Below are 17,673 nucleotides of genomic sequence, written 5' to 3'. Positions count from 1 at the left end.
GTCTCCTACTGAGAGCAACTCACAAACACAAATGAAGCAAGAAGTCTGGACTGCCTCCCTCACAGCCAGGGACTATTCCGACAGAGGCACAGCCTGGCTGAAAAACATTAATTTATACCTCATTTAAAACACACAAGAGGCCATGGGAAATTACTACCATTTGGTGGCCATTACAAAAGGTTGACTAAAACCCTATTTACAGAAAGTCGCTACCCCAGGAAGCAGCTAGGACACAGTAACAATAAAGGATGCTGCCTCAGAACACTGTCCAACAGCTTTCTGGAAAGGTCACTGGCTTTGGGGTGTGGAGAGACAACTATGTAATTTACAGTGATGGTTGGTAGACATAGGTAATTTATTATGTAATTTACAGGCGGTCTTGTTTACATTTTCAGGTACAGAAAGCTGAAAATTTCTCAACACAATTTTTAAATAAAGCTAAGTAAGAAAAGTATGGGCAAATAGAAACAGGAATTTTAAGTAAGTATCCTGCGCCAATGTTCCAGGGACAACTGTGCAGGAAAGCATGAAGCAAAGCTCTGCACCCTGGAACAGCGACGGACGCATGCCTGTGACCGCCAAGCCCGGGAAGTGAGGGCGGGAGCAAGACAGGCCCCAAGCTAGCCAGACCACAGTGCCACTCAAGGGCAGCCCTAAAAAACGGGAAAACCCAAAAGCCTGCGCTCTCAGAGAGGAGAAAGGCTCCAGTCAGGTAACATTAGGGAACCTGAACCCCTCAGTCCTCTCTGCCCTCCTCCAGAAGCCAGTGTTTCTCTTTCACTCCCAATTCCCTAACCATATAAAACACAGGAAAAGGAGGCAGGCCTCACGCGGTGATAGTCTGAAGAGGCAGCGCGGCCTGTCTCGGCTCAGACTCCCCAGAGTCGTCTCAGCAGTGTAGGAGCTGAGCCTTGTTTTGCGACAGGGTCTTGCTGTGTATGTGGCTGGCCCGGAATCCCTTGTGCAGCCAAGGCTAGCCTCAGCTCACAGAGATCTGCCTGCTCTGCCTGTCCAGTGCCGGGATTAAAGGTGTGTCCCACACTGTGCAAGCCATTCAGTTCTATTCTTTCCAGACTCTCCAAAACTACATATGAGCAAGTATTCATACAGAAGTCAAAGGAAGATCTCAAAGGGTTATTAAAGCCAAAGGTCACCAAACTTGTATGCATTTGTGTTAGTAAACAGAATTTTTTTAATTTAACCTGTTCACAGATGCTGTGGCTGCTTCAGCTCTAACAACCAATTGGCATGGCAGAGCAGAGCAGTCTTAAGAGCAGCAAAGCCAGAATGACAGTCCAGCACTGTATGAAAGAGCAGCAGAGACTGCCCAGCCCTTTATAGAAAAAAAAGCACATTCTTCACTTTTTGGGATTCTGTTGTTCTTCTCTTTAGAGAATGGGTTTCTCTGTGCAGTCCTAGCTGACCTGGAACTCACTTTGTAGATTAGCCTAGCCTTGAACTCACAGACATCCACCTGCCTCTGCCTCCCCTGTGCTGGCATTAAGGGTGCGTGCTACTATGGACTCTTGTGACAGACATACTTGGGAACTACCACCAGTAATGTGACAAGATACTCCGAATCAAGAACAAAGTCATCTTTCTTCACGATCTCCGCCAAGCTCCGAGTCAGCAAACTTCCCCTGAAGAAGAAGAAGAAGACCCGTGGTGGGTGCATGTCCATGTACTTCTGTGACACAGAAGGGCAGGCTAATCTCCTCATGATGCACCTCAGAGGGACCCAGTCTTAGGAAACATCTTTGCTCGTAAGGAGTCAACAGTTAGGGGCTGGAGAGCTGCTCAGTGGTAAACAACCCTGGTTCCAGGCCCAGCCCGCACACAGTGGCTCAGCTGCAGGGCCCGACAGCGCCCTGACCACCAAGGGCCCTAGGCATGCACGTGGTCCACATGCATACAGCAATACACAGAAAACAAAAATGTTAGATTTTTTTTTTTAAAAAAAACAATGTACTTAAGAAGTCAATAGTTAGCCAGATGTATCCTACCCCCACAACCGAAGAAGTGCCAATTCCTGTCAAAATTTCCTACCAATGTCCAACTCTGTGCTTACTTTAATTACTATAGCTCAGTTCTTCTCTTAATTATATATCCTGGCTGGGACAGTACAAGTCACCAGATACCGGAGTCTACTTCATTGTAATTATGAAATTATGTCATCTAAAGACAACCTCTGCTTTTTTCTCTCTTTCCCCAGATATTATGTGATATCAGGCAATTTTGGTTAATTTACACAATAATTAACTTTCAAATCAGTCTTCATTTGGTCTTCTATAACGAAGTACCACAGACCATCTCATCCAGTTTTCTCCTTGGATGGTGATACAACTTTGAATAGCTATGTACTTAAAACTGTGCTTGGTGGCTAGAAAGATGTCTCCGTGGTTCAGAGCACTTGCTACACGAACATGTGCGCCTGAGTTCAGACACCAGCCTCCATGTACCATGTACCAAGCTATACACACCTATAACCCAGGTACTATGAGGAGCAGAGCCAGGATGACTCCAGGAGGGAACCTGTGACTCCCCCCTGTTCTCCACATGTACACACATAGACTCATGTGCAGTTCTCTCAAACACACCACACACATGCATGCATGTACGCACGCACGGACCTGCACAAAGAAATTACCAAAAATAACAAAACAGCCTAAAACTATACTTGCAATGATACTATAAGATCAACCAAATAAGACTCCAAGTTAATACTTTTTTAAAGTCTAAACCTAGAAACAGAGAAAATAGAAAATAATCATTATAGCACAGATTATTACATAAAGAAATCTTTCGAGCAGCAGGTGATTGCTATGTAATAAAAAAACTGATAAAATGAGTAAATTTATAAACAGTTGCTGATTTATTAGGATAAAATTCATGAACTTTCTCTATGAAATACTTTAAAAATCATAAAAAAGTATTTTTCATGTGTGTACACTTAAGTAATTTTATGAATGGCATACATACAGGAGCCTGCAAACGTTAGAAAAAGTAATCAGATCCCCTAGAAATGAAGTTACAGACAATTATCAGCTACCATGTGCGTGCTGGGAACCGACTCAGGTGTCCTGCAAGAGCAGCCAACACTCAGGGTGAGCCGGCTATCCAGCTCCCTACAATCATCCTGAAACAGAAATAGCACAAACTAGAACTTTCTAAACCCTAATAGTGTCCACACAGCATGTGCAGCCGCACGTGCACGCATGCATGTACACACACCCACCCACATAGTTAGCACCCACAAAGACTTGAGAGCTTACGCATTCTTCCGCTCCAAGTTCTGCAGATTCCCTTTCAGGTTATTGTACGCAGACGCCCGAGACTTTAGGTCATTATCGATCTGAGTCACGCCCTTCAAAAGAGAAGAAAAATGGCGAGTTATGGTTTGCCTCTACTAATACAATTTAAATATTTTTGGCATAAAAATATATGATTAAAAGTACAACTTTAAAAGGACATTTTAAAAATAACTAACTTCACTGCCTTTAATCCCCCTGAGAGGCAAAGGCAGGTTGATCTCTATAAATTCCAGGCCAGTCTGGTCTACAGAGTGAGCTCCAGGACAGCTAAAGCTACACAGAGAAACCCTGTCTCAAAAAAACAAAAACAAAAACAAAAAACAAACTTCATTATCAACAAAGTTCCTTATGAATATTTTCTACTATATTAGTCCATGTAGTTATTTTACTTGCTATTGCCACATTACTTCCTACATCAAGTGAACAGACACCAGCCCACTAGGTTGAAAATCAAAAGGCTTCAAGGCCAGAAATGGTGGCACACACCTTTAATCCTAGCACTCAGGAGCAGAGGTAGGAGAACCTCTGAGTTCAAGGACAGCCAGGACTAGAGAGACCTTGTCTCAAAAGACAAAACAAAGGGGATGGAGTGATGGCTCAAAGGTTAAGAGCACTGCCTTTCACTCCAGTTTAAGGAGTTGACACCCTCGCACAGATATATATGCAAGCAAAACAGCAATGCACAGAAAATAGAAATAAACATTGAAAAAATTTTTTTGTTGTTTTGGTTTTTTTTTTTTTTTTGGATTTGGTTTTTTCGAGACAGGGTTTCTCTGTATAGTCCTGGCTGTCCTGGAACTCACTCTGTAGACCAGATTGGCCTCGAACTCAGAAATCCGCCTGCCTCTGCCTCCCAGAGTGCTGGGATTACAGGCGTGAGCCACCACTGCCCGGCAAAAAAAAATTTTAATAAGGAAAAACCTAAAAAGTATTTCATAGCGTTCTCTCTCTCTCTCTCTCTCTCTCTCTCTCTCTCTCTCTCTCTCTCTCTCTCGTGTGTGTGTGTGTGTGTGTGTGTGTGTGTGTGTGTGTGTGTTTGTGTGTGTGTGTGTATGTGTGGCAGAATTATATTAATACAAGAGGCCTGTAATTGGACATGGAAAAGGGAGGCAGAGCTAAGAGTTTCAGAGACAGAGAAGGAAGGAAGATGGAGCAAGAGGAAGACGATCCAGATTCTGTGTGGCTTTAAATACCACAGGTAGCTATCAATATCATAAAGGATAGAATAATTGGGAATACTTGTCTAATCCAAGTGGGCAGCTTTTATCGTTATCTATTGGCTCTGAAATTATTGTAATCTTGCGAATTAGGAATTTATTGATCTATAAATCTGACTGCTTTTGTTTTGATTTTCCTGGGTTACTGGGATTTGGGACCACTGAGCACGGGTGGATGGCTGGGAATGGGAGAGGAATCGGGAGACAGAAAGCTGCACCCTGTCGCTGCACGGGGCAAGCCCAGGGCAGCGAGACCACAGGCAGAGAGTTGCAGGAAGAGCACAGAAGGGTGCCGATGTTTTACTATTTCCCACAACATGTATGTATGTGTACACATACATAATTTAAGCAAACATTCAATAAACCAGCATGCCCCACCTGCCTCATTTCTTGTCTTACCTTGGCAATTATTTCAGAAATATTTTTCAGAGACTGCTTGATTGGATATTTAGCCATATCCCACTGGAACCTTGTTATATAAGTAACTAAGTCAACTGAAATAAAACAATAAATTAATTACTGAAGAGAAGTTGCAGCGTTTGTTTGTTTATATTTTTCAGGACAAGATTTCTCTGGGTAGCCTCTGACTGTCCTAGAACTCACTCTATAAACAAAACTGGCCTTGAACGTAGAGATCTGTCTGTGTCTATTCCTTCTAAATATTGAGATTAAAGGCACGCACTACGATGCCCGGCAGTCTGATTGCTTCTTAACATAGGCAAATATACGATTTCTGAGGGGTCCTGATTTAATAAATGTGAATGACATTAGAAGAACACTGAATTTAAGATTTACTTTATTTTTTAATCATGTATATGAGGTATGTAAACATGAATGTAGGCGCCTGCAGGAGGAGGACAGAGAAAGATTCCCTGAAGCTGGTGTGACAGGTGGTTATGAGCTGCCCAAAGTGTCTTCCAGGAGTCAAACTCAGGTCCTCTGAAAGAGCAGTACGCCCTCTGACCCACTGAGCCATTTACCTAGCCCCAGAAATCTAGATTGTTTAAAAATGATATTGCTGGATGTGGGGAACACCTTTAATCCCATGTAAAGGTAGGAGAACCTCCCGAATTCAAGTCCAGCCTAGTCTACATAGTGAGTTCCAGGCCAGCCAGGAAACCTGAGACTGTTTCAAAAGCAAATTAATTAGTTAATTGATTAAAATAAATAAGAAATGCTATAAAAATCTTCTTTATAAAGTCATCATCACTGAGCAGGCTCAATATAAATATTAACTGATAGCTGCAGGCAGTTACCTATATTTACATAGATATAGTTATATAAATTATAGGTACTAAAAAGCAATACTCTAATGGAGAAGAGGCATTACTGTATAATAAAATCAATCACTTCCTTGGTACTACTAAGTACGCATCTACTAATTCACGCATCTACTAATTCACGCATCTAACTGCAATGAAGCCGAGAAGTCCAGCTTTAAGTCGGCAGGTAGTTCCCAATGGAGCTAAGAAACGGAGCTTCTGCAGGACGCCTGATACCGCACCTTACACTACATATACCACCTAAGAGTAACATGGAATTATGTTTCAAGGAGCAGATGCAACTAGCAACATCACCAGTAATACCCTCGCAGCTTTGTGGAAGCAGCCTCCCATCTGTGATTCCCGTCCTTTCTGATATGTTTCTAAGCACTACATTACACACCAATAACTAGGGATTATAACTAATGACTCACCCCCGCTGGCCAGCAAGTTCTCCTGGACTTTATCTTTACTGTCCTCCAGCACATCAGCCATGTACTGAGCCACTTTCTTCACCACACTGGGAAATTAAAAAAGAAAAGTATCATTTTTTAGAAAAAAATCCATGTTATTATAGACTGCCATACTATACAATGAATCCTTATACAAAACATAAAGAATACAGTGGATCGAGGTCTGGTTATATGCAAAAAGCAACGGTACAACTGTAGGGTTTTAAAGAGTCTACACGTAGTGTTTCTGAGTCTAGAAAGTCATGAAAACTGGTCCCAATGGCACATGCCTAGAATTCTAGCACTTTCAAGGGGAAGCAGAAGGATCAACTTCAAGACCATCCTCTGCTGCCTGTGGAATTACGACCCTCACTGGAACTTGATACCTTTTTTCTCCTCCTTGCTTTTTCATTCTAGTGTGCAAGCCCTGACCTCATTTGAGGCTTTTCCCCCAAGTAGATTCTAGGACACAGCCCTTCATTAAACAGTGCAGGCTGGCATGAACAGGCAATTCTCATGCCTCAGCCCAAGAACTGGGAAATACAAAACAGGTACTCAGCATGGCCTATACTCACTCACCTCTCCCTAAACACAGCCATGGCCTACAGTCACTCACCTCTCCCTACACACAGCCATGACCTACAGTCACTCACCCCTCCCTACACACAGCCATGACCTACAGTCGCTCACCTCTCCCTACACACAGCCATGACCTACAGTCACTCACCCCTCCCTACACACAGCCATGGCCTACAGTCACTCACCTCTCCCTACACACAGCCATGACCTACAGTCACTCACCTCTCCCTACACACAGCCATGACCTACAATCACCCCTCCCCTACACACAGCCATGACCTACAGTCACTCACCTCTCCCTACACACAGCCATGGCCTACAGTCACTCACCTCTCCCTACACACAGCCATGACCTACAGTCACTCACCTCTCCCTACACACAGCCATGGCCTGTACTCGCTCACCTCTCCCTACACACAGCCATGGCCTACAGTCACTCACCTCTCCCTACACACAGCCATGGCCTACAGTCACTCACCTCTCCCTACACACAGCCATGACCTACAGTCACTCACCCCTCCCTACACACAGCCATGGCCTACAGTCACTCACCTCTCCCTACACACAGCCATGACCCCTACAATCACCCCTCCCCTACACACAGCCATGACCTACAGTCACTCACCTCTCCCTACACACAGCCATGGCCTACAGTCACTCACCTCTCCCTACACACAGCCATGACCTACAGTCTCTCACCTCTCCCCTACACACAGCCATGGCCTACAGTCACTCACCTCTCCCTACACACAGCCATGGCCTACAGTCACTCACCTCTCCCTACACACAGCCATGACCTACAGTCACTCACCTCTCCCTACACACAGCCACGACCTACAGTCACCCCTCTTAACACACAACTGTTGCCTACAACAGGTCTTCTTTTTCTTGCCTTCAATATTATAGAAAACCAATACAATATTGGGACTACTTTCTTTCCTTTTTTTTTTTTTTTTTGGTTTTGGTTTTGGTTTTTTTCAAGACAGGGTTTCTCTGTGTAGCCCTGGTTGTCCTGGAACTCACTCTGTAGACCAGGCTGGCCTTGAACTCAGAAATCCACCTGCCTCTGCCTCCCAAGCGCTGGGATTAAAGGCGTCCGCCACTACCGCCCGGCTTGGGACTACTTTCTCACTGCATGAGCTCATGTTAAAATGATTTCTCAAACTGAGCATGGTAGTGTACAACTGTAATCCCAGCACTCCAAAGGCTGAGGCAGTAGGATCAGGATGAACTGTCTCAAAAAAAAAAAAAGGTGGGAGAGGGCTTCCAGTAAGAGATGGTGAGAAGTTATGAAAAAAGCATAGTTCCCAAGTTCAGTTCCCGACACCCAAGTCACATGGCTCACCACCAACTGCAAGTCCCGTTCCAGGGGATCTAAAGACCTTTTCTGGAGTGAGCATCTGCACTCACACTGCACACAGACAGACACACACACACACACACACACACTCATAACACATATATACATAAATAAAAATAAGTCCTTACAAATAAATAAATAGAATAAGCCGTACTTCAGTAGTTAGACTAATGGGAATGAAATCAGACCGTGGCCGGTCATGTGGCCTTTCATCTCGGCACCAGAGAGCTCTAGGCCAGCCAGTGCTACAGAGTATGCCTACCTCCAAAACAAAACAATCAAAACCACAAACAAACAATAAGATACTGCTTTGTACCCGCCAGGAGGGTTACAATAAAATCAGTTCGTGGTAGGTCCTAGCACAAATACAGCACTGACCACGCTTGTAATCCCAGCCCTGGGAAGACTGAAGCAGAACTACTCAAAGTGCCGGGCCAGCCTGAGCTACACTGTGAAGGCAGCCTGGGCAACAGTGTAAAAATCTGTCTCAAAAAAACCAAAATAATAAAATCTAACAATGCAAACATGAACTAGCACAGCCACTGTCAAACCAGTTCTCTATAAAGAACCAAGGAACCCAATGGTCCCACTCTCAGGTACACACACATTCAAGGAAAACAAACAGAAGCACATTTCACAGTACACAAGCCAAAAAGAGAATAAACTAAACGCTCTCCAGTGATGGATTAATGGGGCATGATACACAGCAGAGTGATTGGTAACAACGGGTATACTGAGCCGGGCATGGTGGTACATGTTTGCAATCCCAGGGCTGGGGAAGCAGACAGGGGGACCCCAAAGGCTTCCTGATCAGTGACCCAACTGAATCTGTGAGCCCTGGGGGTTCCAATGAGAAACCTTGTAACAAGGAAAAAAGCAAACAAATAAAACCCAAGAAGGCTCCTGACATCCATGTATACCTGCAGACACATGTGCATGAACATGCTTGAACACACAGGTGCACATGTGCACACATGCAAACATATACACATAAAATATTGATATACAGAGAAAAATAGTCATCTCTTAAAATCCTTCAGCTAGCGTAGCATACACATGGACTAGAACAGTGCTTGGAGGCTCTCCAGATAGCCGGGTACTGACAACAGCGTCCCCTTTCCACCCCACACATGCAGATACGTTACCCTTCTACAAATGCATCCAGTTTAGCCAGTTCATCTGACAAGCCAACCAAGACATCCAACGTGCCAACCTACAAGGGAAACTCAGCTTAGTACTCAGCTCTCGTCACGTCATCCTTTTGATTGACGAGGGATCGTGTGTTTAGTTCTGACACTGGTCTTACTGTGTGATCCAGTGAGCCTTGGGCCCCCAGTTCCTCTTCCCTGTCCCCTCACTGCTGGGTTACAGCCTGCACCAGCCCACCCAGCTCCATACCCCTTTATCTTTTTTTTTTTTAAATAGATGACGTATCTTTATCTGAAGGGTCTACAAATCTTTTATTCTCCACTTATTTCATAAAGTATAGCACAAAAAGTTTATTGAAATTTAATACATCTGTATGTATGAGTTAATTCTCTGAGTCGGAAAGCACCATTTAGAACATGAAAATCTGGCACTTAATGAACAGGTCTGTACTTCGACAAGCCCAGGACCAAGGGCCCTACGATGGGTCTGTGGATGTCCATCACTGGTAGACTGATGACTGCTCTTCAATAAATGTTAAATACATTAAGTGGATTAAATAATCCCTAAGTAGGTTAACAGACTATCAACTTAACAATAGACATATTACTGTGATATTTAAAAATACATGCTGTTTCTCTTCTGAAAAATCCCACTTTGTGATGCAATATCTATAGGCTTCCTTATAATTTATGAAACAGAAGACTTGAAACAAGATGACTTCATTGGTGCCCTTGTGACATTCGAAGACTCAGATCGACTCTATAGCAGATCTGATTAAGTCCACAGCAGAGAGGAGTGACTTTTCTCAAGGAACAAAACCCTCCAATCTGCCAAAATGGAGAGCGCCCTCCCTCCCCAGGCTCCTATGACAAGCTCATGGTCCTCTGCACAGTGCAGTCCCGTCACCTCACCTTTAAGTCAGGAATGTTGAACTTGGAAGAGATGGCAAGGTTGTTGTTCTTGGTGGTCGCTGCATGCAGTTTCTCCCATGTTTGCTGGCAGGTTTTCTCCCCAGGAGCAGATATGAGCCAGAACTCAGTCATGTTTGTTATGTCTTTGGCAAACAAGGGAGAAGCTGTAATGTTAAAACAGAGTAGAGACATTTAATGTCCTACAGTACAACCTTACAACAAACAGTTAGGATCTAAAGTGCCCCCAGAAACCCTAGTGTCAAAAGACTTGCTCTCCAGGCAGTGGGACCACTGGGAGACTATAAAACAGGTGAGAAGAAGTTAGGTCACTTGGAAAATGCACCTGAAGCAGATATTAGGACCCTGGCCCCTCTCTCCTTCTTCTGTCTTTATCTAGGGTCTCATTATTCTGCCCAAGCTGGCTTCAAACTTTTGGCCACTTTTTCCCACTTTGGCTCCCCAAATGGCTGCAATTACAGGAACACGATGTCACCAAGCTTGGCTTCTCTTTTTGGCTCTCATTAGCATAGCATGAAGAAAACAAAACTTCACAGCTACAAAAGCAGGCTCGATGCACTGAGCCACCAGCAGTCCCAACAGCAGTTGGCCTCTTCTCTGCTGTCTTGGCTATGCGGCCTAGGCTACTTTCCCATCTGGTTTCCTCTGCCTAAAATTACTCAACAGAGCTATCACACCTCAGATACTAATCAGGAGACTATCCTGACGTGGTACCATCATGTTTAAGCTTCTGGTTGTTTTATCTGTGTACAGCATGGAGACCTAGCAGGACCTCAAGCGTTCTTATGACTGAATCCTTCTCTGGTGCTCTTCAGACAGGGCCTCACTGAGTCGGCCTTACACTCTCCTATGTCCCAGGCAGGACCTGAACTTTTAATCCTCCTGCTTTGACATCCCAAGTGGATAGGATTACAGGCCTGTAGCAAGTCTACACCACCTTTAATAATACCAATTTCCTAGGTGACCACAGTTTTGAGGAAATGGATGTTTTATTACATGTTTATACCAGCAGATCTGGTGAAGTGTATTTGTGGGTGTATTTTCTACTCGCTGTCTCTCCAAATGGCAGGTAAGGAAAACAGCTGTTCTAATTCATCCTGACAGCAGTGTCACATCTGCTGAGCTTTCAAGCTCTCTCTAGCCATTCTAAATGTCTGTTTCACCATTCTAAATACCTTTGTTGGCCCACATAAGTCCGAAAGAACAGGAAGACCCCATTTTGCCATCTATAAACACTTGCCCCTAGACTGCACTGAGTTATTATCAGCATAAAAGGAAATCTCACAAATCATCCTATACGCAGTGGAGCAGTGTCTGGGAAAGTCATAGAAAGCTAAGTATTGCTTTTAACTGGAGCCCTTTTGGGAAGAGGAGGAGAAAGGCCACAGTGCTGCAACACAGGTCTGCAAACTGCCATGTTGCATTCTCACAATTCCCCTATGAAATAAATACAGCTTAGTCATTTACCTGAGGGCACAGCACACAACGGGGATCAAATCTAAAACTGGACACTGAAGAACTGAAGGCCACAATCTCTGAAAGCATTCTTTCCTGTACTGTGTTAGGAAAAAATGCTGGGGTATTTGTGTGTGTGTGTGTGTGTGTGTGTGTGTGTGTGTTTGAACAACTGCATGTGTGTGGAGATCAGACAACTAATCTTGGGAGTTGCTTCCCTCCTAATTTATTGGGCAAGGCAGGGTTCCTGCTGCCCTGTGTTCTCTGGGGTGATCTCCATCTCCTTCCAGCCCCCACCCTGCCCCCACCCCCATTTGAGTCCTGTGATTACAGGTGTGCACTACTGCACCTGGCTTCCAGGGTCATGAAGCTGGTGCAGCTAGGACTTTCTTTCACCCACTTAACATCTTCAAGAACTGCTTGAATATTGTTGAATGAATAAGCAAGGATTAAATCAGCTAACTGATAAATTGAATTATAACTGGTTATCTACTTTCCCTTCCCTATTCTTGAAATATAATTTATACACAGTGAAATACACCCATCTTAAGACTTCAGTCAGTTCCCAAGCCATGTATAGACCTGTTGAGTTACGGCCAAAACTAAAATTAAGAACATTTGTAGTGGCTCATGTCTTTTACCCCAAAAAAAGGGTTTGAGTGTGCACACGCACACTCCCCCATACACACATACACGGGTACATGCATGCACAAGCATGTATACACACGCACACACACACACACACACACACACACACGGCACAGCGGTGCCCTCAGATATCAGAACAGTTTGCCTTGAACTTGACAGTTATGAATGGCTGTGTGAACTCCAGGTTGGTGTTGGAAAGTGACTCCAGGCGCTCCCTGCAAGAGCGGCAACTGTCTAGCCAACCGTTGGCTATGCGGTCTGCCATTCTTCTCACATGATAACATTATTCTTCACATAAACTTTCCAGCTTTAAGTTTCACCTTTCACACTTTTCCATTTACTTGCTCATTTTGATACTTTCCATTAAATCACTGATCGTATTTCTAATCCATTGTGCTACATTATTGATTACTGCATTGCATTCTCCTTTTGAGATGGTGGGAGGACAGAACAGATGGCTGCGTGGGTGGGGCAGAACACCAAGCTTCGTGACCAAGCTGCACCCTTTAGGACCTCCATGGTGGAAGTGGGGATGTTTCCTACAAGCTGTTCTGACTTCCACACATGTTCATGCACATGCATGCACATACTAGCATGTACATGCACACATTATTGCCCTGGCTGGCCTGGCGTTTGTTATGTAGACTAAACTAACCTCAAACTCAAGAGACCAGCTTGCCTCTGCTTCCTAACTGCTGAAATGAAAAGCTTGTGCCACCAAGTCCAGCCTTTTTTAAAAAGACAATGCTGTACTTTGTTCTAAATCCTTCAGGTCTGGATTCAAGAGAAGAGAGAGGGAAGCAGGAAGGGGAGGTCAGAGAGGGAAGCCTCCACGCTGGCGGCTACTCGGGGACAGCTATCACTCACTCCCTGCTCAACCTCCCAGCCAGAGCCCTACAAAGGCTGCTCATGTTTCTCGGTGGATTTACCTGTCAATTTTAACTAGATAAGCTTTTGTCTAGCCCAATGTCAGCAAGATCAACTGACTACAGTGCAATGCATCTTCGAGAATTCAGGCCAGCCTGGGCACCGCAGTAAGTCCCTGCCTTGAGTGAGGGGTGGGGGTGGGGGATGAGGGAATGAATGCATCAGCAACAGATGACTCTGCGCCCACACGGTTTCCTCTCCAGGTAACAGAAGGCTGAGTAACTCATTGCACATATGCCCCAAGTCCTGGTTCCCACTTGGAATGAAATTTGAGTCTACCCTCAGTCCTTGGCTGCATTTTTCCTGCCTTGTCCTCACAAACTTCCAGGATCCCCTTTGTCCACTGTAACCTCAACTCAACCCTTACTTCTCTTTCATATTTTGCCTTTTGGTTCAATTCACTTTGCACAAACACTCTCTGCCTATAAAAAAACACCCAAACCATTTTCTCAACTAAGTCCATCTATCCACCAAATCAATCAACATATGCCCAACTACATCTCTCTAAATCCACATCCGCTGAATCCAAGTACACATTATAACTGTAGTAAGGCAGATACATATTTTATGTCTAGTCTCTTATTTAACTAGTAATTGTTTTCAATTTAGGATCTTATTCCTTTCAAATCCCTAGAAGTGTGGTTGTCTTTGGGAAGCAAAACAAATGAAATGTAAGTCCCTGTCATTAGGAACGTCCAATGATGGCCACAGATATCTCTATGAGAAGGTGTGCCTGTGTAAGTAGGTAAAGGGAGACGAGAGGGAGGCCAAGGCAGAGACCAGGACAGGAAAACAACCTTGGCATAATACATTAGCAGCACAAGGCACAGAGCCCAAAAACAAAGAAGGAAATGACTACATCTCCTGTCTAGGGAAATTTGAAGGCTATAATTATTCTCCTACCACAAAGATTTAAATGTAAAGAAAAAACAATGTAGTAACTTACACAGCACCACAAAAGGGGGATACTAGGTCCAGGCAGATCAGATCAGCTCGCAGAGACAAACTCAAAGAGGACAACCACAGAAAAGAGGATATACCCCAACCCTGTACTGATTTTAATGATTTCAAGAAACAGCACGGTAGCCCAGCTGCAGTCATACACCAAGCCCTAGCACTTGGAAAACTGATGCAGCAAGGTTGAGGCTATCCTAAATGACAATGGTGACTTCCATGTCAGCTTCAACACAGTAAGACTTAGTCTCCAAAGGAAGGACAGAACAAAGGCAAGAAGGACGGCTAGCTGGCTAGCAGTACACTATTTCTTTGAAATGCACTCATCCCTAACAGTAAGTGCAATTCCATATGAATTTAAGGCTGAAAGATGATCTAGATGCAAAATGACTTCCTTTTTGGTCCTTCAAATTACAGTCAGCCTTCCACATCCAAGGACTCCTATATGGAGGAGAGCAAGTGAGATGGCTCAGGGGGTAAGGGTACTTGCCTGATGACCAGACCCCAATACTCAGTAACTCCATGATGGAGGGCACTGATAACACACACACACACACACACACACACACACAGTTTTTAAAAGTCAAAAAATATTGTGAGGACGTATGTACCAATGATGTCTATGTCTAGACTCATCCTTTATCATGATTCCCTAAAGCAGAACAGCCACTTACACAGAATGTCCCCTGCACAGCTAATACTGACAGATAACTTTGAGATGGTTTAAAGTGCACAGGGCATGTGTGTAGTGACATGGAGACACTGGACCACAGGGAAGTGGGAAGACGCTGACAGAAGTCCTTTGACCACGAAGGACAAGCAAGCACACTAAAGCAGATGATTCCAACATGCACAGGAAATAGCATGTGGCGGTAACAGCAAACATCCCACCAAACAGCCCTCCACCTCCACAAAGGGATCTAGGTGAGACAACATTGTCACACCCTACCTACCTCTACAACATCATTTACACTATACGAATAAACATTTCCTCTTTGCATGTAAAGATGTTACCCTTCATAGCAGACACGTCTTAGTTATAACTGGAGGAGGAGAAACTTGTTCCCAGCTTGTTTAATTGTTTCTAGCAACTAAAGGAGAGCTCACTTTCAGTATTTCCAGGATTTATATGAGACCTAGAACTGCCAAACTATGCCTTATCAATAATAAATACATCTTAACTTTTTCAAGATTTATTTTTAAGTAAAACAATATTTACTAAAGACTACGTAAGTGTCTTGAGTACATTTAGATTTAAAAGAAAGCAATTTCTAATCAGTTCAGTTTATAAACAGCTATCTTGTCATCCCAGTTGTCAAGAAACAGATTTGTAAACAGAGAGCTTTGCAGACACCTACCAACAAGGAGGAGGAATCCGCGGCAGGTCAGGACCAGCAGAGCAAAGGTCAGTCCCACCCGGCCCGCTGTCCCCTTGGTGTGCACTCAAACCCACGATTTGGAGGCAGGGCAAGCAGCTCGGTTGGCAGGGTACTTCCCGAGCAAGCCTAGAGCCCTCAGGTCTATCCCAACACCACATAAAAGATGTGTGGTGGCACACACCTGCATTCCTAGCACTTGGGGAAGTAGACAGGAAGATCCAAAGTTCAAGGTCATCCTTGATTATATACAGTTCTAGTTCAGACCAGCCTAGGTTACATGAGACTCTTTCAAAAAGAATAAAAGGTCACTATACAAAAGACAACATTGGAAAGTACCTAATAATTTCTGGTAAAGCTATTACACTTGAATGGGCACAGTGGACAACACCTGCAATATGTCCATCATTGACAGTCATTAACTAGAATGCTCTCAGCCTGGGAAGGAGACTTGCCTTTAGAATCTCAGCGTCTAGGAGACTGGAAGGTGGAGTTTGAGGCTAGTTTGGACTTTATATGAAGCCAGTGTGAAACCCTAGCTTATAAAACACAAACAGGGCCATGGCAAAGGCTCAGCCGGGTAAGAACCCCAGCTGTACGGCCTGGGGATCCAAGTTCTATCCCCAGAACCCGAGTAAAGGATAGCCTGGTGGACAGCTGCAATCTCTGTACGCTTACCTCAAGATGATACGATCACTGGAGGCTCACCCAGAAGCTTACAAGTCAGTCACCCTTGTGTGCACAGACAGTGCAGCAGAAACCACAGGAAGAAATCAGTGCTCAAAGTTGTCTTCTGATCTCCACACAACCAATACCTCATGAACCCCTGAGCAAAACTCTACCACCACCTCTCAGGACCTCCCTTTTCTTTGGGGCTGGTCATTTATGTAATCATTTATGTTTATAATGATCTCTCAGATATAATATATTCAAGTCTGAAATTTAAGTTAAAGGTTCAAAATCAGGGCTAGGGAGATGGCTAACCGGGCATCCCTATAGAATGCACACCCGTCTAGGGGTATGGCTAACCGGGGCATCCCTACAGAATGCACACCCGTCTAGCTACACACAAGACTCTGACTCAATCCCTTACATCACCTCACTTAAAATAAAAAGCTCATCTGAGCTTTTTAACTGCTTCAAGGACAACACATATTGAATCATAAGTAATGAAAAACACTTCAATACGTTAAACAATTTGGTGATAAATTCCTCTAGAGCAGATGCTTCATTGCTCCTTTAGAGTTAATGAACAGTCAATGAAGATATCTGCCCGAAGTCACAGCCAGTAACTACACTTACTGCAACTGATGGAAACCTATCTAAGTTCTCAAATAGTTAGAAATATTAAAATGTGTTTCTGCAGTTAATAGTAAAAAACCATTAAGAGAAAAACTGAATTCGCAGAAGTACTGATCTTGATTTCTGTATCTGTGATAACAATCCATGCTTATCTGTCTCTGTGAGAAATGCACAGGAGTATTTCAAGTACTAATCAGAATTTGGTGGACATGTTTAAACATGGAAGAATTTTGTCTAGAATAACGTTAGTATTATAGTTCAGAAGCCCTGACCTAGTACAACCTCAATATGAAGTTAATAAGCCAGGCTGGAGATGGCTCAACAGTTAAGAGCATTTGTTGCTCTTGCAGAGAACCAGGTTCAGTTCTCAACTCTCCACTCAGCTCACAACCACCATCCACTTCCGGGGGATCCAATGCCCTTTTCTGGCTTCCGCAAGCACCAGGCACAAGTGGTATATATGACATACATGCATACAAAATACTCATACACACAAAATGAAAATAATTTATTTTAAAAAGGTAAGGTGCCAGTTAATTGTGTTAACTTATAAATACCTTCCTATTTATTCAGTCTGCTTTAATTGCTTAGGAAATGCCCGCCTCTTCCCACTCCCCCACAAGGGACATAATAGGTAGCCCTGGCTGACACTGAATTCAGGATTCTCATGCCTTTGCCTCCAAAGTGATGAGATTAAAGGTATGCATCACAACTGGCATCAACCTCTTTCTATAAAATGCCGGTACTGTATT

General features: G+C 43.9%; 1 protein-coding gene across 1 annotated transcript in view; it reads right to left on the bottom strand.

Moving 5' to 3' along the window:
• The window catches only part of Atp6v1c1 (ATPase H+ transporting V1 subunit C1), a 36,196-nt gene that overhangs the window by 14,952 nt on the left and 3,571 nt on the right, over positions 1–17,673 (bottom strand). Inside the window, exons 2-7 of the mRNA XM_052160568.1 lie at positions 10,242–10,405; positions 9,327–9,394; positions 6,225–6,310; positions 4,928–5,022; positions 3,273–3,364; positions 1,542–1,640 (exon numbers count right to left, since the gene is read on the bottom strand). Coding sequence (XP_052016528.1) covers positions 1,542–1,640; positions 3,273–3,364; positions 4,928–5,022; positions 6,225–6,310; positions 9,327–9,394; positions 10,242–10,373 — 572 coding nt within the window. The 5' untranslated portion in view covers positions 10,374–10,405. The remainder of the gene's footprint in view (positions 1–1,541; positions 1,641–3,272; positions 3,365–4,927; positions 5,023–6,224; positions 6,311–9,326; positions 9,395–10,241; positions 10,406–17,673) is intronic.

This window comes from Apodemus sylvaticus, chromosome 17 (assembly GCF_947179515.1).
Source record: "Apodemus sylvaticus chromosome 17, mApoSyl1.1, whole genome shotgun sequence".
Lineage (NCBI taxonomy): Eukaryota > Metazoa > Chordata > Mammalia > Rodentia > Muridae > Apodemus > Apodemus sylvaticus.
The sequence above is the reverse complement of the archived record's forward strand: the minus strand, read 5'-3'. Positions and strand labels throughout refer to the sequence as shown.